This window comes from Microtus oregoni, unplaced genomic scaffold (genome assembly GCF_018167655.1).
Source record: "Microtus oregoni isolate MIOR12 unplaced genomic scaffold, Mior012 000021F_ref0000039, whole genome shotgun sequence".
Classification (NCBI taxonomy): Eukaryota; Metazoa; Chordata; class Mammalia; order Rodentia; family Cricetidae; genus Microtus; species Microtus oregoni.
The window spans coordinates 10,596,806-10,624,425 of NW_024543080.1; the positions used below are offsets into that span (position 1 = coordinate 10,596,806).

At 37.0% G+C, this 27,620-nt stretch overlaps 1 protein-coding gene across 1 annotated transcript in view; it reads left to right on the forward strand.

Annotated features, from left to right (window-relative positions):
- Positions 1-27,620, forward strand: part of Tmprss11e (transmembrane serine protease 11E) — an 88,420-nt gene that overhangs the window by 32,595 nt on the left and 28,205 nt on the right. Inside the window, exons 2-4 of the mRNA XM_041671122.1 lie at positions 13,296-13,347; positions 14,614-14,791; positions 20,708-20,783. Coding sequence (XP_041527056.1) covers positions 13,296-13,347; positions 14,614-14,791; positions 20,708-20,783 — 306 coding nt within the window. The remainder of the gene's footprint in view (positions 1-13,295; positions 13,348-14,613; positions 14,792-20,707; positions 20,784-27,620) is intronic.

A 27,620-nucleotide genomic window follows, 5' to 3' on the forward strand; every position in this document is an offset into this window, starting at 1 on the left:
GTTTTTATATCCTCACATTTGTAAATAATAACTTTGCAGATAATTCCACTTAAAAAATTTCTCTTTTGTTGTTCTTTGTATTTCTCGTTGGGGCCTTGATAAAAAGAACATGGAAATTGGTCATGTAACCAAACTATGGTATGGAGGAGCTTCACATTAACATGTAACTGAGGTGTAAATTTAGGGAGTTTATGAATTCCACACATGTAAACTGAAGGCCACTAAGCTCCTGACATTGTGAAAATCTGATGCATAGGATTTTACGTATTTCTCATTGGAGAAGACTGCTGTGTTTTGCTAGTAGATGGATGATTTTGATGAAGACATTTCTATGTGTCTTTGGATATGTGTTCATTAATTGAAGAGAAGATGGTGCTGAGTATTAGTGATGGCTCTATTCTATGTGAATGTTTTGTTTTCATAAAATAATCTGGATTAGGACCCTTCTCAATTCAAGAGGACTATCTCACCATAATTAAAAGGCATAACAGAACACAAAACTGACTTGCCTTTTCATGACAAAATATTTACCTTAAGAAGGTAATAATGGGTGCTGGGAGGATGACTTAGCAATTAAGTGCACTTGGATTTGTAGAAGACTCAATTCACATGGTAACTCAAAGTCACTCATAAATCAAGTTTTTGGGGATCTGATACCCATTCCATCCCTCCATAGCACCAAACATGCACACGGTGCACATATATACTTGCAAACACATATACACTTTCACAGCTAAAATAAAAAAAATCTGAAAAATGAACGAAGTGGTACAATTAGAATTCAGTTTTGAATACTCATTTCCAATATTTAGGCTTTAACCATGTTCTTTTCAGTATGATAAGGTATTTTATATGATTCTTCCTTAGGTAACTTAACACAGCTGAACTATTTCCTTTACATTTTCTCTATCATGGTAAGAATCCTTAATAACAGAACTACTATGATCAAAAGAATTTATTGTTTATTTTCCGTATATAGTGTTAACTTTAATCTGGTAATGCAACATCCTCTTTGAAAGGATAATTGACTACCATGACATACCAAAGATATAACCTGTAAATGGAAAGTTTTCAAACCATCCTCTTCTTCTAATAGCTGGAGTTCCTGTTCGTTTGTGAGTTGTTACTTTCTTAACTTTCGGAGTGACACATCTATTTGTCAGGAAAACAATCATGACAAACTTCTCATGACTGGGACCTCCCTTTGTGTGGAACTCGGCGAGGAGGAACTTCTCATCATATCCTGTATCATGTCAAATTTGTTCCAGGATTAAATTATGGTAACCTTTTCCCTAGTTAAGCAATAGTATGTAAGATTGTGAACTCACAAGAATAAAGTTCTTTATTGGTGTCAGACCCTCTTGGATAAAATGATTTTAAATAAATGGTTATCATCTTATTAATAATGATTGTTTAATTGAAATTATAGATGTTCATCAATATTCTGAGCAATGACTGTCCATACACATGAATATACATAACACTGGTTCCATTAGACTAAAATGGAGTTGATAAACTCATGTCACATGGCATAGCTGTCATTACTTCATAGTTGTATAGTAGCATATGTGAAACATGTTACTCATATGTTTGTGGTGAAGTCCAAGTTAGCAAATTGTACTTCCAATTGAATAAAAGCATATTACATGCAATTATGAACACTATGCAGCATTTGTTACTACTTTATATATTTTAATATACTAGATTTTTGTTATTATTTTAGGCTATATTTTTATAAATGTTTGCTGTAGACCATGTTGTTTCATGCCAGTCATAGCCTCAAACATGTTTCACAAGGAGACCACACTGAGAGACTGACCTTGGTTTATTTATGTGTATGTTCATGATATAATATTTACACAATAACAAAACTGCCTAATGATATATTTCTGAGAGACAAAAGCCCTGCTGTGAAGAGATGTGTAAATCTACTGGTACTGGAACTGTTCCCTTAACAGATCCACCATTAACATCTTTCATTCTAGGTCTGAACAAATGACGAAGTGGCTAAGCACACTTGCTGCCCTTCCAGAGGTCCAGAGTTTGGTTCTTAGCACCCATGTCAGACAGCGTACAACAACCTGTAAGGACAGTCTCAGGAATCTAACCTTCTTTGTGAAGCATACATTTTTTTTCTCTTTTTCTGTCTCTCTCTCACACACAAACACACAAATGAAAAAAAAAAGTCTTTCATTATTTTGATATAAACTTTGTAGTTGCTAGGGAGACACAGGTACATGGTTAAATACTACAAAGGGATTTAAAGGAGGCTACAGAATTGAATTTATTGACTTGAAAAGATGCTCATGGTATGAAACCAAGTGCACCAAAAGAGGACACTACATAGATGTCAGATAACTTGGATAACACGTAAGAGTATCCAATTCAAGATGAATTAAAGTGAATTATCTCTTTTTATACAAAGGTAGGGTGGCTTTTGGGTCGGTTAACTTAGCAATGATGCAACAATGACATCAAGAAGTCAGGCTCTTTCTGTCTCTTTATTCTGTTACCTCCATTATCACTTTAACTCGATGCTGGTTCCCCAAACAGTTACAACTTTGATTCCAGGTGCAATTGTGTATCAGTATTTGGTTTCCCATTCATATGAAGAAGGAGACAATGTTCAATTGATAATAGCTAAGGAAATATAATTTTTACATTTTTCAGACTTATCTTAAGCTAAGGCTAATTTCCAAACTCAAAATATTGCCTACTGATGAAGAAAAAGGTAGGATAGATTGATGTAGTCACACACAATCTAAAAAATCTCTATGTATCCTATACTTATCAATGGATGTTCTAGGAAATTATACTACAATGTACTATCCGATATCTCAGATTTCATTTCGTATAGAAATTTTAGTGTCTGTCCATCTTTATCTATGAATAGTGAGAAAACTAATGCTGTATTTTAGCATCTACATGATATTTGTTTTTAAATTTCTGCCTTTGTAGATCAGCACACATTGTTTTCTTTCTTTAATCTTTTAGTATGAAATTAAAGAAAATGAAGGCAATAGTTAAATGAACCCATGATTACATGTCAGCAAACTTCAACAATTACCAAGGTTCTTGCAAATCTTGTCTTAAGTAGTTGATAGTAAGGAATAAATATTGATTTTAGTTAGAAAGAAGCTAAGATCTAGTCTCTTGAAATAGTTTCTCATTTACAGAATATACCATAGTCCAAGTTAGTAACATTTAGCTGAGGCTAGTCTGATGTTCTTTCTATCAGCTGTACAAGGCCCTTTCCAAACTGTAGTTAGTATGTTTCTTGGGAGGTTTAGCTTTGTTTAGTTTATCTGTGTCTTAAGACTTTGTACAGCGCAGCTAGCCCAAACACCAGGAGAACTGATGGTGAGTGAAGGAGGAAATGAGAGGGCTTGCCGAAAGCACGGCTATTTTTGTGTCTGAAATATGTGGATTTTTCTGTTTTCCTGCAACATTAATAGAAATAGAATATTTCAGATACACTTACCACTGAGCAGATTTGATGTGGTTGGAAGACAGTCCATGTTAGGCTTGTAGCTTCTTGTCTTGTGAGGTATCCCGACAAATACTCCTGTGAGCACAAGATCCCCAGGTTAAGAGGCACAGCCTAGAATTGGCTTCCTACTTAACACTTTGTCTTTCTTCCTTGCTTTTGAAGCTCCCCCTCTTCTATTCTCTTTGGGGACTTTGGGTTGAATTCAGTACTCTTGCTTTTTTACTCTGGATACCCTCTCACAGCATGATCCACTGCAGGACTGATTTTCACTTTTTTACCCCAAATCCACTTGGCCTACTCAGACCTAGCTCAGTACCCTTCTGGAGGATCATAAACCCTGTGATGATTTGAGTGAGATACCCACACACCTGTCCTGGCTTAGTCTTGGGCATGTAATCACTTGGTCTCAAGTTGATGGTGCTGCTTTGGAGTTTTAGGAGGTCTGGCTTGTTGGATGAAGGATGCCACTGGGGATGGACTTTGAGAGTTTAAGCCCTGGTATCATTTAAATTCCTCTTTCTTCTTCCTGATTGCAGTACAAGATGTGAGTTCTCAGTTGTTCCTGATGCCACAGCTCCCTGCCATGGTGGATCCTTGTCTTTTTGTAACCATAATCATAAATAAACTCTTCGTTCTATAAGTTGCCTGGCAATAGTGTTTTATCACAGCAATAGAAAATCAGCTAATACATACCCAGAACCTCTAAGTGCCAATAATTCATTCATTTAAGAAATAATTGCTGGCTGCCAACTATGGTCTTGAGATTTGGAGAAGTCTTGGGGTTACTATGACTAGAAGGGACACAATCTCTGAGTCAAAGCAGAGGCTGTATGAAGGAGGACAGACGTTAAATCTAGAAGGCATTACAAAGATGACTGGTAAGTACCACACTGTGTAAAGTCCTACTGTGTTTGGTATGCAAAATGGGTTCCCTTTACAGATTTTTCTTTCAGGAATATGGTGCTCTTATCAGAAGGGAAAAGGAAGGAGTGGCAATTCCCTCTTTGAATTAAAACTCTCTCTTGTTCAATCATAAAATACGATTTCCCATAAGCAGAGTGATTACTAAAGTGGCATTTGAAGTGGGAACGTTTTATACTTCAGAGTTTGATGACTTGGACTTGTGGATTGGAAATACATATGTTCCTTTCACGAATCCATGGTGTTCTGTCAGGCAGAATCAATCTCTTCTTCAAGTCTTAGCCTCTTGCTTATGCAAACAAGTGGAAAATCCCTTTATGCCTTCTTGCTAAATAAAAACATTACCTATTCTTTCTCTTGCCTCAGAATCCTGTATAGTAAACACATTAGCCATTAAAATTTTATGGATTAAATTGTTTAAGTTTTAATTTATTTTCTTATTTAATTGATTGTTTTGATTACCTTATCATTGAACGACCACTGTGGTATCAGTATTCAAAAGACTTTGGTTTATTTTTTACTGTTCTGATTATCAATATGAGAATGAGGTGGTGATGGCATTTGTCTTGAAAGGTGAAATGTAAGGAGGGGCTCATTGCATAATTCAAAAATAGACACACCTAACCACCGAGAAACTCCTCTGAGGTGATGACAGAGGACACATCAGCACTGACTAATGGAGAGCAATGGGATGTCAGATGAAGAAAGGCCTGTGCTCACATATGTTACCCTTGTTATGGCATTCTGATGTGGGATTCCCCTATGTATGCTGTGATTAACATTAATGAGTAAAGAAACTGCTTTGGGCCTATAGCAGAGCTATAGGGGAACAGAGCTAGGCGGGGAAAACTAAAGTGACTGCTGGGAGAAAAGAGGCAGAGTTAGAGAGAAGCCATGGAGCCCCGCTGGAGCCAGACAAAACTTTAGCCTGTAAGCCACAGCCATGTGACGATACACAGATTAATAGAAATGGGTTAAGTTAATATGTTAGAGTTAGCCAATAAGAAGCTAGAGCTAATGGGCCAAGCAGTGATTTAATTAATACAGTTTCTGTGTAATTATTTTGGGGCTAAATGGCCAGGAACAAACTAGCGGACTTCTCCTACAGCATTCAGCTCTGCATTCCAAGTTATTTCATCAAAAGAACCCTGGACCCTAGTCTAGGCTTTTTCCTCTTCTAACTTTAAGTACATATTGGGCATTAGAATTGCTACAAAATATGATTCCTTACATAAGACATTAATCTTTAATAAATTGGCATGTGCCAGAATAAGGATGTAGATCAGTAGAAGAGTACTTGCTTATGTACTTATGTATGTATTTTCCCAGAACTGCGGGAAAAACATTTAATAAGACATCTTTTGATCACACAACGGGTGTTGGGTATGGGTTCCATTCATGGAGTAGGCCTTAAAGCAAATAAGATATTATTCCCTCACATTTTATGCCACCAATGCACTAGCATATCTTGCAGGCATGGCCTCACTGTAAATCAAAGGGTTTGTAGCTGGGTTGGTGTTTATGTTTTTCCTTTGGTAGCTTGTGGAGCATCTTCTGTTACCAAGAGCACTAGTCAACAGTTGAGGAGTTTCTAGGTAGTCAACAGTTTGACTTCTAAGCGTTCAATGAGTTGTATAGGTGTTGTCTTCAGCAACAGAGCCTTGCTGTCAGTTTGTGAAGAACAACCTATAGCCTTGGCAAACAGAGTGGGTTGTTTGGGGATTCTTGTGGGGCCCCTTTGGCCAAAAGCTCAATAAGATGTAACCCAGTTGGGGCTCTGTCTCCCTTGCTTTTGTGATTTCATATATGTACATATCATATTCATTCTCAGTCCTTCCCTCCAAGTAAATTCTTCCAAGAGTCATCCCTACCTCCCTATATTCCCTAAATTCATTTTGCTTCCTATTCTTCCTCTTCCTTCTTCCTCCTTGCTTCTTCTCCATCTCCTCTTCCTTCCTCCCCCTTTTCTCCTCCCTCTTCCTTCTCCTTCTTGTCTTCCTAGTCTTAATTTTCCTCCTCCCCTCCTTAATTATCGTCATCATCTTCTTCTAATTTATGCTCCCATATACTTCCAGCTGTGGAGTGCCCATCTTTTGGAGTGAGGTCATCATACTACAGTCAATACCTTTACAGAAAAATCATTATCTTTCTCCCAAAAGCCACCAACTGTTCATTGGTTATTGACTAGGAATGGAGAATCATAATATTAGAAAAATAACTTTCAAACTATGTACTAAATCATTATTATTATGAAATGTATAATTCCCTTTTTTCAGAACAAGATTTTATACAAACTTTAAATTTTAGAAAGAAAGCAAATAAGATTTTATAGCATTGAATCTTGAATAGTTAATGCATCAAATATAGACAGTAATTTACACATATTTGCTTCTGGTTCGCCTATATTCAACACATTGTGGTCATATATAGGTGAATTTCACTAAAGAAGACCATTATTACCCCTTGTGTGGGGTGCATACTAATGTTATTAAATATTAACCTCCTTCTTAATGCTTATGCTTAAACCTGACTGTGTATTTTGTCTTAATAAACCCTGTAATTTCCTTTACTTAATAAATCTGAACTTTTCTTCACAACTCTATGTTCTTATAGGTATTTTTAAAATTAAAAGTTCTCTAAATCTGGAAGATAATTGATTTAGAAGTGATACATTCAGTATTATAATACAATTGTTAATAGCCTATGCTACAAATAAGAGTTTGGCTCTAGGGCTGGAGAGATGGCTCAGCGGTTAAGAGCACTGACTGCTCTTCCAGAGGACCCGGGTTCGATTCCCAGCACCCACATGGCAGCTCACAACTGTCTGAAAATGCAGTTCCATGAGATCTGACACCTTCACACAAATGAACATAATAAAGTTAAATAAATAAAAAAAAAGAGTTTGGCTCTAACCACAGCTAATTCGTATGCCTAGATTAACTCCTAGCTTCCTTCTTTTATTAGCAAAGATATAACAAAAATAATAACACCTAGTATGTAAGATTATTGTAAAGATTAGGCTAACAAATACATGGAAAGTGATAGAAAGAAGGCGTGACAAGGTAAATGGTCCAAAGGGTTACTTATTCCCACTTTACTAGAATGCAGAGGCTTGCTATTCAATTATGCAGGTTATCTTATAGTGCCACAGGAATAGATTGCATGGAAAGAAACATGTAACAAATAATTGTGTGTGTGTGTGTGTGTGTGTGTGTGTGTGTGTGTGTGATGCTGGGAACTGAAGTCATTTTATTGTATAGGTCAGGCAAGCATTCTATTATTGAGCTACAAATCAATTCTCAGAACAAGTATTTTCTTAGTGCATTTATGTCCAGTGCTGTCTAAATTCTGAATGTAGATCCAAGAAAGAGTAGATGTAGTTTCTAGTTAGAAGGGACTACATTTCAATGAAGTAAACTATATGGATTACTGTAAATTATATACATATGTGTGTGTATTAATAACCTTATAGAAAGGAAGCAGCTGTAGAAATGGAGACTAATTTTTCCTCTATTTAGAACAACATTAATGTCTCTAAAAGCTCGTTGAAAGTTGAAAGCACTAAAAGAAAAAGCATCTAAAACACCTGACCTACCAAGCATCACAGCTTAGAAATTCACCATGCTGTTGAGAAAAGGTAATCTGTCTTCACGATTGCCTATCTGACTCAAGAGTGTGCCTCACTGTTGCTGCCCAGAATGTCAAGAGAATATGGTAGCAAACAGTGTTAGCTTAGGAAAAGCTAATACTTAATGCATACAGCCTTCCCTTATCATCATAACATAAAAAATTAAGGTGTATCACTGTGGATTTTAGGACAGGCTATTTTTGATGGAGTGTTCAGGACTCTCTGGAGTAGTTGCTATTTAAGCATAGATGTGAGTGAGGCAAGAGAATGAATACTAAGGAAATCAGAGTAGAAAGGATTCTAGGAAACTGGAACAGAATAAAGATAGGGAGGCAGAGCCAAATTCAGTAGTTCAGGAGCAAACAGAGGCCGTGTGGTAAAAGCATTTGGAGATGAGATAGGAGTAGTCAAATGATTTCAGGTTTATATAGATAATAGCTATATTCATCGACTCAATGGGAATGATGAGCATGATGTTGAGATGACTTAAGTGTAAAATTATGCAGAAATCATATCTGGAAGTAAGATATTTGGATGACTAGGACTATTTTAACTGCTCACAATTGAAAACAGTTCACTAAGATGCCAAAATTTTGACCAGGCACTTTTCTACCCAGGAGGGTACACAAACTAAGAGTTACTGTCGTGTATTGTCCTGTGGCACTCGGTACTCATCTTCCAATAGAAATTTAGAGACCCGCATAGGACTGGTCAGTGGATTCATATGTAGAACAGCACTCATAAAGAAATTACTCCTCTTCCTTGAGTGAACAGTTATCTCCTTTCTCCTAAAGTCAAATGATGGTGAACCCAATAGTAGATGTATACACCACAGAATAAGGAAAGGGGCACGATAGTGGATGGAGAAGGGAATAGCTACTCCAGATGGAGAAGGAATACGCATAGGGATGGGTACCAAAGGCGAAGTAGGTTGATGACTAAAGATGAACACTGTCTCTAGGAAACCACATATATCACCAGGAAGATTTCCCAGTGTCAGAACCTGCTAGCGATACACAGAACTGGATTTAGCTGGCAAGAGACTTAGGCCATATACCTACACAGATACACAAGTGAGTTTGTGAGATGTGAGGGAGGAGGGATAGCTCAAAGCCAGAACTGATTTAAAATCTCTATTCTACACAGTTAGCTTCACAGTTTATGTGGTATTTGTGTTCGTTTTGCAATTAAAATTTTGAATTTGACAAATTGTCAGTGTCTATAATTATTGGAAATTATGCCATGTGCAAACTTCGATGAAGGAGCACAATGATAAGATTTGATACTTCATGGCTAGATATCTGACTGGAATAAAGAAACATTATTTTAAGGTGATTCTCTGAGATATTATACACATATAATCAAACAAACAAGGCACAAAACAATCAACTAAGGGATCAAAAGTCATTAGCTATAAAGAATAATTCAAGCAAAATAATTCAAATAAAGTATCATCTAAATCCTGTTTTCACAAAGTAAAGATTGTTTAACTGTTTTTTTGGTTTAATAAAATAATTGGCTTTCTCAATTAGCAATATCTAAATTCCCCAATCCCTTACCAGAGATATGGTCTCAGATCATCTTCGTTTTGTTCATGTAAGATCTTGTGGGAGAATTAACATTTAAAAAAGACGCATCTAAGTAGCATTGCGCTACTCTCCTAGAAAGCCACAGATCAAGCTAAATAGAAGTACACATGTATACATGACCACATAAAACCGTGTCTTTATAAAAGTCAGTGGCCTACTTCAACTTCAGATATTCTTAATTCAGTACAAGAAATTATCGTATTAAATTCTAAAAGTTTTTTGCAAAAAATGTTTCTGGTGGTATTCAATATATTGGAGCTTCATATGAGATACTCCTTTATCAACTTAAATGGCAGATTTTCCCCCTCTGGTATGTTTTTCTTTTCAATAATGGCAACTGCGTAACTTTGCTTCCCATGCTACTCTTGCTTCCAAAGAGTTCAAAATCATAGCTATAACTCTATCAAAACAAATGTCTGAAACCAGATCTAGAGAATACTTGGTTTTCCGCTTTTTAATTAAGTAATTAATTAATTTTAACATTTGCTTACTGTTGACTCAGCAGTCATGTACTTTGGAAGGGTATTCTTTCCTGACAATCAAGCTCAAGTCATCAGGCTAGAGGGCAAGTGTCTTCACCTCCTGAGTCATGTGGTCTACTCTGATTTCTCAGTTTTAACAAATAATCTGCCTATCTTCTATCTATCTATCTATCTATCTATCTATCTATCTATCTATCTATCTATCATCTATATATCTATCTCTCTAGACTGACCAGCTATATATATACACATATATGAATATTAGTGAAGTTTTCCCCACTGTACACACACACACACACACGTAAGAGGGGGAGGATAAATTCACTAATGGCAACACCTTTGCTTACCCAGACAGCTAATCCACTCACTAGTTTAACAATATTGTTCATGAGTAACACACACCCCAATAAACTGCCCAATAAAAAGCATTGCTTTATTATTAGAGTGATACAACCTCAAGATAACTTTAAGGGTTTCCAGAAATTAATCAGATTATTATAGGTATCTGTGTTTTATCCAGCATTAAAAAACTTGGTACAAGGTAGGGGGTATTTTAGTGATAAAAATCATCCCTGACTAGTCACAGTGGCACTATACCTCTGAATCTTGTGGCACCAGATGGTCATTGTTGTAAAATTGCTAAGTGTATAGAAGGACAATGTAGTAATTTGTTAGCTGATAAAAATACCTGTGGTGAAGCTGCTAACTTGTTATGCAATGCAATATATCTACTGCAGTCTTACAAGAGACTCTCCTGCACAGATATTCCCTTGACTCCGCTTTCACTGTTCTATAAATTGCGACAACCATAACTGATTCACACCCAGGGTGAAGGTTTCTTCTATCCATGGCTTTGGATGCAGAGACAGAATGATTTCCAAAAAATGACAAAGAAAAGGTATTTGAATAAAAGATGAAACTTTTCTCTAAAAAAACCTTTTGTATCTCTTAGAGATACTTTTGAAATGATTAATGTTGCTTGTATATCCTACAACTCTAAGAGTAACTATAAAAAAGGTCTAAATTTATGAATTCTCCCAGTGGAGACTTCCGGTCTCATATTTTCATCTCCTTTCTTTTACTTTCCTTTTTCAAGTTTCTACTAAACTATCATTAAGCCGGGCGGTGGTGGCGCACGCCTTTAATCCCAGCACTCGGGAGGCAGAGGCAGGCGGATCTCTGTGAGTTCGAGACCAGCCTGGTCTACAAGAGCGAGTTCCAGGATAGGCTCCAAAACCACAGAGAAACCCTGTCTTGAAAAACCAAAAATAAAAAAAAAATTAAAAAAAAATAAACTATCATTAAATTTGATCTTTTATACTGATACAGCTTTGTATCTGAATGAGATGTGTGCCTGTGGAGGTCAGAGGTCAACATCAAATGTTCTCTTCCTCCATTGCTCTCCACCTTATTTTTTGAGACAGGGTCTCTCACTAAACCTGGAACTTACCAACTTATTTGACTGGCCAGCTGCTAAGGATTTTCCTTTCTCTACATCCCTACACCAATCCCCACAGCATTGGGTTTACATGCGCACAACACTACTCAGTTTCTATTGTGGTTATTAAAATAGAATTCAGGGCCCAGGCTGTATAGTGGCTTTTGAGCAGCCTGAATAGAGGGCAGACATATTGTGATTTTCTTTCCAGATCTTTAAACAGATACCAATAAGTCTATTTACATATCTATTATCCCTGATTTTGTAGAAGCCTATTCTCATAATGTTTAAACAAAGTTGAAGACCCTCCTTTCATTTTATGCATCTTTATTTCTAGATGTACATATAGCCATGTATATAAAACCTTAGAGACACATAAAGAGTTTAATTGTAGTTGAAACATAGTTTTTGTGAAAGAACTAAAGAAGTCTGTCTGTCTGTTTCTCTCTCTCTCTCTCTCTATATATATATATATATATATGAATTTTTTTGTTAGCCAAGTTTGGCAAGTCTTGACCCAGAATTATTTGGTAGAGGAGTACATTTTCTTTTGAAGATAAATGCCTAATAAACATTTTCAAGAGAACTTATTTTCAAAATAAGATATAGTGTTAAGTGATACCATTTCATTGTCAAAAGTGTCATTTTAAAACAACTGTTTAAGAACAATTTAGCCTCAAAATCCAGAGGATTTTATTTATTTATTTATCTATTTATTTCTATTGTGTTTTGTTGCTTTTTTATTTTTGGGTAAATTTTTTTTTATTTATTTATTAAGGATTTCTGCCTCGTCCCCACAACCGCTTCCCATTTCCCTCCCCCTCCCCCGATATAGTCCCCCTCCCTCATCTGCTCGAAGAGCAATCAGGGTTCCCTGACCTGTGGGAAGCCCAAGGACTGCCCACCTCTATCCAGGTCTCGTAAGGTGAGCATCCAAACTGCCTAGGCTCCCCCAAAGCCAGTACGTGCAGTAGGATCAAAAACCCACTGCAATTGTTCTTGAATTCTCAGTATTCCTCATTGTCCGCTATGTTCAGCTAGTCCGGATTTATCCCATGCTTTTTCAGACCTAGGCCAGCTGGCCTTGGTGAGATCCCAATAGATCATCCCCATTGTCTTAGTGTGTGGGTGCACCCCTCGTGGTCCTGAGTTCCTTGCTCGTGCTCCGTCTCCTTCTGCTCCTGATTTGGACCTTGAGATTTCTGTCCGGTGCTCCCATGTGGGTCTCTGTCTCTGTCTCCTTTCATCGCCTGATGAAGGTTAATATTCATGAGGATGCCTATGTGTTTGTCTTTGGATTCACCTTCTTATTTAGCTTCTCTAGGAACATGAATTATAAGCTCAATGTCCTTTATTTATGGCTAGAAACCAAATATGAGTGAATACATCCTATGTTCCTCTTTTTGGGTCTGGCTTACCTCACTCAGGATAGTGTTTTCTATTTCCATCCATTTGTATGCAAAATTCAATATTTTTTTTTTTTTTTGGTTTTTCGAGACAGGGTTTCTCTGTGGTTTTGGAGCCTGTCCTGGAACTAGCTCTTGTAGACCAGGCTGGTCTCGAACTCACAGAGATCCGCCTGCCTCTGCCTCCCGAGTGCTGGGATTAAAGGCATGTGCCACCACCGCCCGGCTTTGGGTAAATTTTTAAGTAGACAAAAATCTGATACATATATTGAATAACTTTTAGCTTGTAAATATAAATGTTGTTCACATGTATTAAGTGATGTATTGACTTCGATATAAAGAGCACATCTCTTAGGCAGGGAATGTAGCTTGGTTGGTGGAGAACGTGCCCAGGTAAGTACAGAGACCTGGGTTTGATCCTGAAAACCACATAAAACCAGATGTGCTTACTGTTCATCCTAGAGGTGGGAAAGTAGAGGTAGGAGGACCAGAAATTCAAATTCTGTTGACCATCTACTGCTGGGCTACAGCCTATTCTTAAGAGAATTTCATTTCTCCAGTAAGACTCCCTTGGAGAAAACTAAATGTTCCCTTGCAAATGGTTATCAGTTGGAGATAGCTTTAGGTTTAGGGATGAAGGCTTGTGTCCACTTTTCCTTCAGTTCTAGGACCCACATGTGGTGCAGACCCTTGCAGGCCCTGTGCATGCTGCCTCGGTTTCTGTAAGTTCACATGTGTATTGGTCTTACTGAACTTAAAAGGCTGTTTCCTTGGTGTCATCCACCCTGCCCCCTGGCTCTTACACTCATTCTGCCTCCTCTTTGGCAGTGTTCCTTGGACCCAAATGGGAGAATTTGAAAAAAAAAAAAAGCACATCTCTGAAGACACGAGGACAACTTGCCCAGGGTTCCTTGTAATATTGCCAGAGCGGCTTCAATCTCATTCCTCATCATGAACCCCGACTTCTTGCCCTGCTCATCTGAGCTCTGGGATAACTGGTCAAGTAATACAATCAATCAGTGTCCTTTCCTTCCCATATATAATTTTAATAGTCTATGTGTGCTACAAAAGATTTCTTTCTGTTAAAATTTCATAACTCGTAGAGTGAGAGACAAATAAAGAATTCCTTCATGTTAGGCAAGAGTTTGAACACCACGAGAGCACAGAGGGGAGAGGCTAACCCTCTTTGTGGGCATCAGAGAAAGCTATTATCAGAGAAAGAAATAGAGTGTCATTAATATTTGTAAATGACCTGACTTTTCTAGAGCAACAATGACACATAGTTTTAAGATGTGAATGTTTTTCTAATCTCTGTTGTGTTTCCACTACCTGGCTTATAGTTAATTCAAAAGGGAAAATTTCATTTATATGCTTGACTGAGTAGAAAATGTATCAGCTTAGTGTTTAAAAAGCATCGGTGTTAGTTCTTGTTGGGCAGTTCTCTTAACTTAATTAAACCTGGAAGCTTGAGGAGGCTGAGAAGGGTAACACCTAACCTTGCCTTTTTATATATTTAAATAACTGAACAGTCTAAAAACCCTGTTATGTTGCTATTTTAAAAGTAGCTCAAGATAGTAGCTTTGAAGTTCTTACTCCTCGAAAGTGCTTATGGATTATTCTTGTTGTTGCTCTCTATAAACAGTGTCTTCGTCGCGCTAGTCATACAAAGTCTCCGCACTAGCCAAGACTCGTCAGACTGGTTCTCTATGGATCATCAGTGACTTCTTTCTTCACCTCACTTTATCCTACAAAGCCAGGGATGAGCCCAGCCGAGGCAAAAGCTCAGTCGCGGACCAGCCACCCCAGGTCTCGGATCTTGCTAGTCAGCGATGTATCGGTGAGTTCCTGGCTCCTTCCTACCCAGCAACTTGTGGTCTGCAGTGGTCTGAGGCACTCAAGGACTTGTGAGTCTCCAGCTGATGATATTTTGTATAGTTTTTACATGACATTATGCCAAGTAGGTTCTTGTCTTTCCCGTAGGAATGTTCCCTCTCTGTCTATTTGTTCATGCTCAGAAGAGTTGTTCAAAATGTCAAGGAGACAGTGATGTACTGCTATGCTTAGTTTGCTTGTTTTGGAGAAGAATAAAATGTTTTTTTTTAAATTTAGGCTTTATTGGTATAAATTATGAGAGTATATACTTATTTCAAAAAGTATGTACAAGAATGTAAAAGTGAGATTATGTTGATTAAAGTTGTTTACGTCCCTACGTTGTCTAAAACTGGAAAGTATAAAATATTTTGAAAGAATAAGAAGCAATTTAAGATGACTTCTTTGAATAGCTAAATTGTCATAACTAGATTTAAAAATCAATCCAATGAGAGACGTGGTAGTTCAGGGGTAGAGCATTTATTTGACTAGTAAGAGACTCTGGGCTCAATACTCAGCACTGCACACACATCCAACTCCAGTATACCTTACCACAACAAACTTCTCTATTGTTTTATTTCAATGTTAGAACCTAAATAGTAACAAAATTTTAGTCTACTAATTTGGATTAAAAATAATCTTAATTTAGTATTAAAATTTATTTTCTCAAACATATTTGTAAATTTCTTTTGATTTATGCTTGATGAGTAAGTATTTTTAACACTTTGAGAAGAAAATATAAAAAATTCAGTGGAGTCTGTGCCTTTGATGCATAAGAAAAAAGCCTGATTTTGTCACTGGTAGAAATTCTACATGTATTTCCTGAGAAGTTGGCTATTCCTCTAGTATCTCAAAGAGGCAACTAAGAGCTGCAGATCTTGCAAATATAGTGATGTCTTCTTTATACAAGCATTTTAGTAACCCATGAGGCTTTTTGTATCTTTTGTTCTTCCTCTCAATCACTGTAAGAATGTTACTGTAGAATACAGTACTTCATTAACTATAAGAACATTACTATAGACTATAGGGCTGGAGAGATGGCTCAGAGGTTAAGAGGTTCTGAGTTCAATTCCCAGCACCCACATGGTGGCTTACATCCATCTATCATGAGATCTGGTGTCCTCTTCTGGTGTGTGTATACATAATAGATAATTTTTTTTTAAAAAAAAGAATATAGTAACTTCAAGAAAGTCTCTATCCAGTTCACCATACTTCCAGATCTTGCTTGTGTTAGATCTGACTGAATCTGAATTTGATTCTAAATGTGTAGAGACACTGCAATGAAGCAAACATTACAGTGAATTCTGTTTCTATAATTTATCTCTAATTTAAAACCAAAGATGTGCTAATTTTTAAAAATCATATTTCAGGACTGATGAGTTTACTTCTCAAGTAAACAAACAAAAAATTCCAAATCAACTAACAATCAAAAAAATCTCCCCAATTTGAAGGTTTAATGACTGATGAAGCAAACTATGTGAGAATGGGAGCAATACTGGATGAGATAGCAAGGGAATGGGCTGAGATGGGAAGGGATTGGACTTAGAGCACAAGTTTTCAACAGGATTGCTATGAAGAAATAGGAATAAATATGAGTTGATAATTTCTGTTTGAGGACTTTGCCTCTTTTCTAGAGCATAGAAGAAACAGCTGGAGAGTTGTATTTACATTCACATTTGTCATTAGCCAAATTCTGAGAGCCTTCTTCCTATCCCACCTATATGAGAACCGCCCTTTAAGAAACTTAAGGGGAAGGAAATAATTTGGACTGGGTGAAGATTTTTCCTCTTTAGCCTTCATTTTCTTCAAATAGTTATGCTATATTATTCTCTGAGCATGAAGAGGTCAACATACAGATTTTATAAACACACATAAAAGAAGAAAGTCAAAGAAACCCTCATTGTAAGGTTATAAAAGGAGGCCTGGGAAGAGAAGATATTTCTTAAGTATTTTATTTTCTCAAATCATTTACCAGTAAATGGATCAAACTTATAGGAACTAATACCTATGCTTTTTACATAGCTGAAGGTGAACTGAGTAATATTCAAATGAAACAGAATAGACAGCTCATTTTCACTTACAAACTTCTCAAAGAGTGGCCCATGTACTCCCTCCCATTAGAATCAACAAGCACTTAACAAAAGTAGAGTTATTTAGCCCCACGCCACAAAGCCTAATAAATCTGTGGTTGAACCACGAGTTAAACATTTTCCCCAATGAAATCTCAACTCCGTCATGTTTGAGAAAACAACAATGTAGTGTAGACGTAAAGGAAGGAATATGTGAGGCTGGTAAGAAAAACAAAGCATAAATGAGACAGTTGTTATTCAAAAGAAGTCACCCTGTGCTCTATTTAAATTGAAATAATTATGTCTTAATGAGAGGTGCTCTCTCCCTGCTCACCTTCCCCTTCAAAGGAGATGAGCACTTATTTATGCAGCACAGTGGTGATTACGAAAGAGAGGATAATTTCTGAAGGTATGGAAGCTAAGGGAAGGTGTTGCCATCTTTGGGTGGTTTATGTCAAACAGGGAAGCAGGTCTTATTTTCATCTGCAAAATAGGTTTGTTTGCAGGAAAAACTTTATCATACAACTACGCCACACCTGGAAATTAGTCAGCAGTGATATTGAAAGGAATTTTCGATGACAGATAGGTTCAGAGTTGCAACAGGACTGTGATACAAGAGTTCAACATACGCTCATTTCTCTTTCAGCTAAGATCGGTCCAGTTCATAGAAAATGTTTTTCTAAGTTTTCGTTGCGATGAGCCTTATGTGGATTTATATTGTGTATCTTGTAAAATGAGTAATTCCATTGAGTAATGCTCTCCTAAGTGACTATTATTATAGCTCTTTTTAAAAGATAAGGTGGTGTGGTTCAAGTGGTCCGGGCTCCCTGTGGAATCTAGTACTTGCACCTGTAGTCTGAAGTGTAAGTCCTTTTACCCAGAACAGAGTGTTGTCACAGGTGGTAAACGAAGGCCCCTTTAGGCATTGGAGAGCTTTACCAAAATGGAAAAATCCTCCCCCATATATCCACGTGGATAAACTATGTATGGATAAACTACGCAGGTCAACAGACAGACGGTATGTAAAGCCAACATGAAATTGTCTACATGTGTGCTGAAAATGAGAGGCTGGATTATAATTTTACTTTTATGTTTGGATTTCTACACATCTTCAAAGAGTCAACTATCTTACTTGTGTCTAAATTTTGCCTTCTATAAAATGAACATGTGACCTAATTTCCCTGCTGTCTTAACGGTGACCAGTGACTGTGAGCATAGCATTTATATGTCATCAATGTCTCTACGAATGAGTTCATTGGTCAGAATTCACTGTATCTGTCTTTTCCTCTGAAATGAGATTGGTTGTTTTAAAGCGAGAACAATTTGAAACATCAGCACTGAGTTTTATACCCAGCTCTGATAGCGTTCTAGCGTCAGTGATTGTGGAGTAGTTCTCCTGAGACATTACGTGGAAAAATGGGTTCCATGACTGTTCAATGGCTCTATCAGTGTTAGGGTTCAGAAGAACTATATTAATAGTTTTACTCTCGTTGGGTGAGGTGACATTCAGAAAGCTGAGGCTGTAGGATTGTTTGGGTTCAAAAGTTTATGGACATCCTGGGCAATATAGTGAAACCTCAGCTAAACAAAACACAACAAGATAGAATTCATTCCAGCATATTTTTTTTTAAGCTACTTTGTTGAAGATAATGGGTGGTAAATGAAAAGAATAATTTCTCAGGTCTGAGATCAGTAGAGCAGGGGTCAAGGAGGACAGAAGGCTGAGAATGAAGGTGGGCTGCAGCATTAAGACATGGCGTCAGGACCTGCAAGCCCGACCTCTCTCCAACTACACACTGCAGCATTAAGACATGGCGTCAGGAGCCGGGCGGTGGTGGCGCACGCCTTTAATCCCAGCACTCGGGAGGCAGAGACAGGCGGATCTCTGTGAGTTCGAGACCAGCCTGGTCTACAAAGGGAGTTCCAGGACAGGCTCCAAAGCTACAGAGAAACCCTGTCTCGAAAAACCAAAAAAAAAAAAAAAAAAAAAAAAAGACATGGCGTCAGGACCTGCAAGCCCGACCTCTCTCCAACTACACACACATGGCTTGCGTGGGAGGGTGAGTTCTCAGGGTTTTCAAATAGTAAGTCTAAGATGATAAACTAGTTTATGGGAAATCCAAAATACCACTGGAGCATCATTAAATTTTACCTAGCAATGTTTCATCTGAAGATGTCAGATGGCATATGGTATTTTGAATCTGAATAAGTAAACACAGAGGAATTTTGCACTTTGTCTAAAGTTAAACCCTGAGTCAGAGCACAACAAAATAATCATTGCTATCATTTGAGTATACTGTGTAGCAACTATCATTCTAAAACATTACTTGTATTTAATCGTTATAACAACCTATGGTTATATTGTACTCATTCTATACTTGGGGGAAATAGAGGCTTAGAGACATACCATTTTTATTCAATTGGTAATAATGAAAGAACTGAAAACAAACACATGTCTGTAAGACTCTAAAACCTATGCTTTAATCACAATGCCGATCATCCTTATTGGGCCTTTCTGTTCATTTATGTGAGCTCTCTAGGACCAGTTTTACTGTCTTACCATGTTAAGAAATAGAAAAGTTATACTTTGAAAGAACGAATCAGTTATTCAATAAATGTTCTTTGAAATTAGCTCCTGCAACAGGAAGCATGAAAATTCCATTGTGCAAAGGGCACGGAACACAGCAAGATTAGATAATTTGCATATGGCTACAGGAATAGGTGAGTCAGTCAGTGCTAGAGATAGAATCTGACCTCCCAGTGCACCTGTGCTGTGCACGGTTCAGGAGGAGAGACAGATTAGTGTGGGCTAACTACACAGCCCAAGCTATTGTTGTGACTAATACTATTAGAATGCGGATAAAAATAGATGACTCTCTTAAAAATTAACATTATTCATGTGTTGTATACTTGTTGATTTGAAATACCTACACATTATAAGACAGATAAATTGGGCAAATGAGCATGCCCAGCTCTTCATGTAGATGATTACTTTTAGTGAGAACAGGTAAAATCTAGCCTCAGTATTTTTCATGTATATGATTAAATCGTTAAGTTATTATTAGATGTAGTCACCATGTGGTAGCTCCCTTGACCTTCTTCCTTCTAGCTAACTGGAAATCTGTTTTATAAAGCTAGACTGAATATTGAATGTTTGTCAGGCCACATGTCACAAAATGCAGAGGATACATGCAGGAGGAATAAAAACACTCGCTGGTAGATAAAGATTCCAACATGTGTTTTGTCATTTGTTGCCTTCTAGCAACCCCGCGAAGCTGCTGATTTCCATACTAGATGGCAGTATATACAGGGAAACTAGAGATTAGTGGGGCTGAACCTTCCTTGTCTCTGAGTCAGAGAGGAGTGGAGCTGAAGGTTTAACATATGTGTTCTAACTGCAGCTCTGTATTTACCGTCCTCCCTCCTGTCTCTCACATGTTGTCAATCTTGGAGTCATAAGGCCTCCGTTGGCTAATCAGAGTTCATTTTCCTTGTCCTTTTAAAGATTTCATTTATCTTTACATCTCAACTTTTCTAATCAAGAAAAATTCCAAAACAGTAAATTTAATATACATCGATGACGCTGTAAAACTGTCATTCAGGACATATAGTACAGTAAAGCTGTTGTTAGGTGCTTCTTACCTTGTTGAGCACTGGTTCCGGGAATTCAGAGTTCTAACCCTTGCACTAAACTGTACACACCTTAGCTAGCAGGAGGTAGCTGTATGACTTCCGGGAGCCTAGCGCTGTGTTGACCCTAAAATCAGTGCCTTTCTACAATTACTTTTTCAAACTTAATTGTTCTCTGCTTAAAGCTGGTCTCCAGTGCAAGAAAAGAATTGCTGTGGATGGATTAGGACCAGGTCTTGGAGATTCCTCTCTTCTCCTTTCGTAAACCCTCATGTGCATGTGAGGCCACTTGAAAAGAAAATTGATTTTGTATTATGGAAGAAATATAGACAATAGTTAATAATTATTGAGTATTTAATATTTGATTAGAAAGGTGCCAGAACCTCTATAAATTTTTCCATTTGATGTTGGAAGATTCTTATGAATTGGGTTATAGCATTAGTTCAATTTGTTAATGGGGAAACGTAGACTCAGGGAGGCAATCATCTTCCCTAGTGTCACCTAGTTAATGAAGGGCACTGTAATGGACAAATCCAGGCTATTCATAGTCAAAAAATCCACGTCTTAATCTACCAGATAAAGAATGGAAACCATTAGCTTGAAGTTACAGAGCTTATAACAGGAGATTATTTTTATTTTTAATATATAGAATAGATTATTTTTATTTTCTTATTTTTTTTGCTTGTGAACCTAGTGTTTAATGACTGAGCTATCTCTCCAGCCCTATGTTTATTTTCTTAAGATCTTTAAAATACGTGCGAATGTTTAAAGGAAAATTTACAAGAGTATAGGGATTTCAAATAAAATGAACTGAGTCTAACGCATCAATCATTACATTGAATGTGATGCAGTCACATGGTCTAGATCAGTGTTTCTCAACCATCTTAATGCTGTGACCCTTTAATAGAGTTCCTCAAGTTGTGGTGACCCCCAGCCATAAAATTAACTGTGTTGCCACTTCATAACTGTAATTTTGCTACTGTTACGAATCATAATATAAATATCTGATATGCAGGATGATCTTAGGTGACCCCTGTGAAAGGGTTGTTTGACCTCTAAAGTTGTTGCAATTCACAGGTTGAGAACCAATGGTCTAAATACTGAAAGACTAGGCTGAAGGGGAACCCAGCCTGTAAAGGCATGGTGCCAAGCCTGGTGTCCTGAGTTTGGTCCCCAGGCCACACATGATAGAAGGAGAGCTTTGACCTCTGGGAGTTTTCCTTTGATTTTCATACACATAGCATGTATGCCCTTCCCTGCAAAAAAGGTGAATGTAATTTTAAAATGTAAACATGAATACATACTGAAAAAGATTTTTCAGGTGGGATTAAGTAAAAGAAGAGAAAAAAGACCCATTTTCCTTCTATAAGAAACCCACACTAAATATAATAACATAGAAAAGTTAAACATATGATAAAAACCCAAATATCAAGCAAACACTAATCAAAGATGTATGTAAATATGTATATTAATCTCAGAGAAAGTAGACTTTAGAATGAAGAACATGACTGGGGATAAAAGGCTAAATTGACCAAAAAGATAGCAGTCCAAAATATGTTTACTCCAGCACAGAACAGAAGTTCAAATAAATAAAACACACAGTGCTGAAGGGTAAAATAGGCAAATCCAGAGTTCCTCCTGGATATGTCAATTCTTTCCCATCACTATGTGACATAAAAAATGGACAGAAACTCAGGTAAAACACAGAGAACCTGAAAACAGTAAAACATTTTGACCTTGTTGACTTGTAGCAAACCCTCTACTCACAAAGGGTAGAGTACAAATTCTTCTCAAATGCCCAGGGTAAATTTACCATGATAGCCTCTATTCTGGTCATGAAACAAAGGACAGTAAAATGCCCTAGAATCAGCAGTGGGCATGCTGGCTTAGAGAGAAATGTTGTGAAGGATGGCCTATGGCTGCAGTTATAGGAAAGGTGTTATCAGATTGAAGCCGTGACCTCTGTTAGGCCATGGCTAGGCAAGATAAGAGCAAGGGGGATTAATATTCAAAGCCCTTACCTCTGACCATCTGCTGTAATGAGAAGATTCTAATTGGGACTTCAGTGTCTTGAAATGTTACTACTAAATTTATTATTTGTATTTCAGAAATTGCACCTCTATTAAAAGTCATAAAATAAAAAATATTCTATCATCTCTTTTTCTTAGACAGAAACTTCCAGAAACTTACTAACCATCTATTCTGAGGTTCTTTTCTCCTAAATATGACATAAAATGATAAATACTGTAAGTGATTTGCTCTGTGAATCGCAGTCATATCAGATTTAACTTGGAACAGCAGGGTGAGAATAACTCTAGAGTATGTGAGAAATTTCATTATGTTTAGTGTAAAACAAGTCTGGAGGCCAGCAGCTGTGTGAGGGGAAGAAGATAATTAGATATCTAGACTCTTTTTACCATATTGCTCTACCCAAATTAGGATATAGTTTTTAAGGTATGAACTAATAAGGATACTTAATCTTCAATTAATTAATTAATATATATTTTAGTTATAAAATATAAATCAAGATTCTAGCCACCAAAGTAGATTCCATTGGTATCTACTTATTCATATGGTGAGTCTCTCTCTCTTTCCCTCTCTCTCCCTCTCTCTCTCTCCTCTCTTTTTGTGGTACTCAAAATTGAATCTAGGGCCCCAAACATTCTAAGCAAGAATTTGATAACTGAGATATCTCCCTGGCCTTCATTTTAGTTTTTAAAGTTTGAGAAATGGTATCATTAAGTTCTTCAGGCTAGCTTCTGAGTATTTGGAATTACAGGCATGTGCAACCAGACTTGGCTTCAAATGGTGGCTCATATCAATAAAGAAGACATTTATTCTGCAGGTTGCCATGTTCCCATTTAATTATCAGGATTTATTTATTAAAGAAAAAGACAAATCCTTGAGATAGGTGTTTAGGAGTCCCTACCTATGACATAGGGGTGGAATCATTGTGGTAAAGAGGAGGCAGGGGGATACCTAGCTCTAAAGTTGAGAAGTTGATTCACAGCTATAGATTTGATAGCTATGAGTTTGTAGATAAAAATTAAAGTCATGGATGTGGTTAAATAAAACTATTGGGTTCTTCTGATTAGAACATTTCTTTAGCAATCTCAGGGCATTGATGTACATGGAAAAGCTATCTTATTTTAATAAGAATTTAAGAATATTAATGTGTTATTACTAAAATGCTCATACTTTGAAGTATGTCTGAGTGTGTAATGATCTACTTCCAAAATCATTCAATCTCTTTGGAATTTTAGTTCACATTTGTTACAGGTCACTGTGGCAAGACATTTATTAATTAGGTAAATCTACTTCATTTGAACAATCATATAAATATAAATAGGGCCCATAATTTTCCAATAGCATGCTACTGCTAAGGGTTTTTAAATAAGGTTTCAGGACGCACCAGAGTTTGTACATTGTCTGGGGAATCCTTGGTGATGCGTTTTTCTGCTTCCTCGGGAAATGGTGCCTAGAGCACAGTGCATAGCTTGTGTTCTACCTGGCAATCCCAGGGTTAAGCTTTATTCAGAGCTTAGCTTAGAAAATTTTAAAACCAATTTGGAAAGCAAGTATTGAAAACTACAAGTATTTCACAGATTTGATGTTTAATTGATATTTATCCATGTAATATTTTCAGGGGCCTTTTATTTTAAATTAATGTTGATGGAGGAAGGTCATTGGCTAATAAAGGAACTGCCTTGGCCCATTTTATTGGTTAGAAGATAGATGGGAGGAGTAAACAGAACAGAACGCTGGGAGGAAGAGGAAGTGAGCTCAGACTCCACAGCTCTCCTCTCGGGAGCAGACGCCTGAGAGAGACGCCATGCCCCGCTCCCGGGCAGACACACGCCATGAAGCTTCGATCCAGGATGGACTAGGCTAGAATATTCCGGGTAAGACCGGTTCTCACAGATTATTAGAGATGGGTTGATTGGGATATCAGAATTAGCCAGTAAGGGCTAGAGCTTTAAGGCCAAGCAGTGTTTAAATGAATACAGTTTGTGTGTTGTTATTTCGGGGCATAAGCTAGCCGAGCAGGCGGCCGGGGTGCTGCGAACGCAGCCCCGCCGCCCCTATTACTACATAATGTAAAATGCAATTTATGATAGCTTAAAAATATCGACTAGTAGAGACCTGTTAAAAATTAAATGTAAAAGTTTCTTAACTTCCTTCTTATACATGTTTCCTAAAAATAAAACTATTGATAAAATTAAGAAAAAATGACTTGTAGTCTCTTAAGTCTCTTAACTTGCTGGAAATTATGTCAAATTTTCTGATATCAGAGTCAACAGAAAAACAGTACATTTGAAACATATGAAGACTGATTAATACATGGAACACTGCTTTTAATAATGCTAAACCTTTTTTCTGGATTATATGAAATATTGAGCATTAATTTTTATGGATCTTAAAAAGGCAATAAGGTAAATTTTTTTATTATCATTGATTCTTAAAACATTAAAACATATGACACCATACTGCAAAAGGCTAGGATTCTTGAACTACTGTGATTTTGAATATTAACTCAGATTTTTCTTCCAAGTAAGACTAAGACCCAGTCACTTGTCTTCATGTTTATGGCCAGTTTACCTTGTCCAGTAAAGCTCCCACAGGGGGACTAAAGTCAAAAGTCTTAATGCAGATTTTGTAGAAACATTACAGAAAGTGTTTGAATGTCTGAAGCTTTGTGTTAGTAGCGATAGGGAGGTCTCCAGCTCAGATTCCTCAACCTTCCTTCTATATACCTCTCCACATACAGTATCATAGGCAAGCCTGGTAATTCTTGCATTGCCCTGTTTTCTGCGGTTCAGTTCCCCAGCTCTGGCTGCCATGGCATACTTTGTTTGTCCTGCTGTAGCAAACTGTGGCTTTTAAAGGTCCCCCATGCCAGTTTATGATCCCGAACAGAAGTCTATGAGGAAAGTAAACATTAGTTTTGAAGCTTACAGTAGATCAACATATGTGCAATCCTATACCTAACTACTGAATGACATATTTTTAAATATTTGTGCCCTATTTATCCATAGTTATAAATTTCTAGAGGTTAGGCAAAGTGTCAACATGCATACCAATTTGTGTTAATCTAAGTATAGCCTATAGAGCTGGCAAGTTTATAATGACATTGATAGTAGGGTCATATCGATCAGATCAAGTCCCCATTGTAGAGCCACTTTTGGTATTTGCATAAAACACCTATCAAAGTCTGATGCTATGACATGCAGTCTTGCCAGCATTACCATAAAGAAATATCACCTGAGTTTTGGGATTGGTTAAAAACAAAAAATGATTATACTCTAGGGTTTGCTTAAGTGAATAGTTAATATACTGCAGGATTTTCTGTCCAAATATCTACTTAGAATTTATTTATCAAGCAATATAATATTTTAGAGTCTACTGTTATGTCTACTATTCCAATAATCTTTAGCTTTTTTATAATAAAACATTTCTAAGGCCATTTCAATAATAATTATGAAAGCCTGGCCAGATTTTTATTTAATTTAAATTTTTTATTCTTTACATACATCTTCACTGCAGTTTCTCGTACCTCCACTCCTCCCAGTACTCCCTATTCTCCCAAACTCCCCTCTTCCTCAGATCCATGCCTACTCTAGTTCCCTTTTTAAAAAATGAGCAGGCCTCCTAGTGATATCAGTCAAACATGGCACAACAAATCCTAAAAAGACTAGGCACAAAGCCTCATCAAGGCTGGACAAGGCAACCCAGTAGGAGGAAAAGGGTCCAAAGAGCAGGCAAAAGAGTCAGAGATAGTCCCCACTCCAGCTGTTAGGCGTCCCACAAGAACACTGAGCTATGTAGTCATAATATATGGAGAGGACCTAGCTTAGACCCATGCAGGATTCCTGTTGTTGCTTAGTCTCTGTGAGTCCCTATGAGCCCTGCTAAGTTGGTTCTGTGGGTCATGTTCTTGTGGTGTCCTTGCTGGTCGAATATTTTTAAAATTTATTGCAATGCTTAGTATCTGATTGATTTCATAAAGCCACCTTTCTATCAAATTACTTTTAATGAACTATTACTGACACTGCCAGTACTGAGGGACATAATAAGAGTGTTATGTAGCTATTTTCATTTAGATGTTAATAATAATGAAGATAATTATATTGCACAGCATGCTTTTTATGAAGGCCTAATAATGGTGTTGCTGAACAACTGCGGTGCTTTTTCCTTTTGAATGCCAAAAAAAGAAGATATCAGATCTGGATTTGCTTTTTTTCCTTTGTTGTTGTATGTTTTGTTTGGGGGATGTCTTTTAGAAAACTACCAGTGTTGTGGCATGACTCAAGGAAGACATTTTTAGTACTATTTCCATTTATATTTTTACTTATATGTTTCCTTCTTCTTCCATCCACACATTTAGTTTAGTAGCAACAGAACACCACCACCACACCACCACACATTCTCACATCTCTCTCTCTCTCTCTCTCTCTCTCTCACACACACACACACACACACACACACACACACACACTTTTATAAGTCATCTTAAATCAGTTTGGTACAACATGGGAGACAAAAACATTTGTGATCAGAGCATTTATAGAGCAAATTACCCAACATAGGTTTTAAATTAATCCCCAGAGCTGGAAAGAAAAACAGTTTTCTTTTATTTGTATTGATACTGTAAAAATAAAATAGAAATAGTTGTTTGTCAACAAGTGGCATTCTTGCCTTATTAATTTTTTTAAAATTTTTTTAAAAAAGCTATCTTTTATCATTTTACATACCAATTCCAGTTCACACTCCCTCCCCTCCTTCCATTCCCTCCACCTTCCCCCCACCCCACCCCTGACATTTTTGCTTTAATTGCAGCTTCTTTATGGGAATTATGAACAAGTATCATTATAGGGCTTAAACATATAAATCAATCCACAGAATATGATGATGATGTAGTCTGTATATCAATGAATAGAATAGAAATATTTTTTTGCAATTTTATAAGCTTGAAATTCTTCTTAAAATATTAGGAATCACGGCTAGAAAGACAACTCAACAGTTTAGAGCATTTGTTGCTCTTGCAGGGAACTCAAGATCAGTTTTCCAGCCCTCCTCTATAGCTCAAAATCAGCTGCA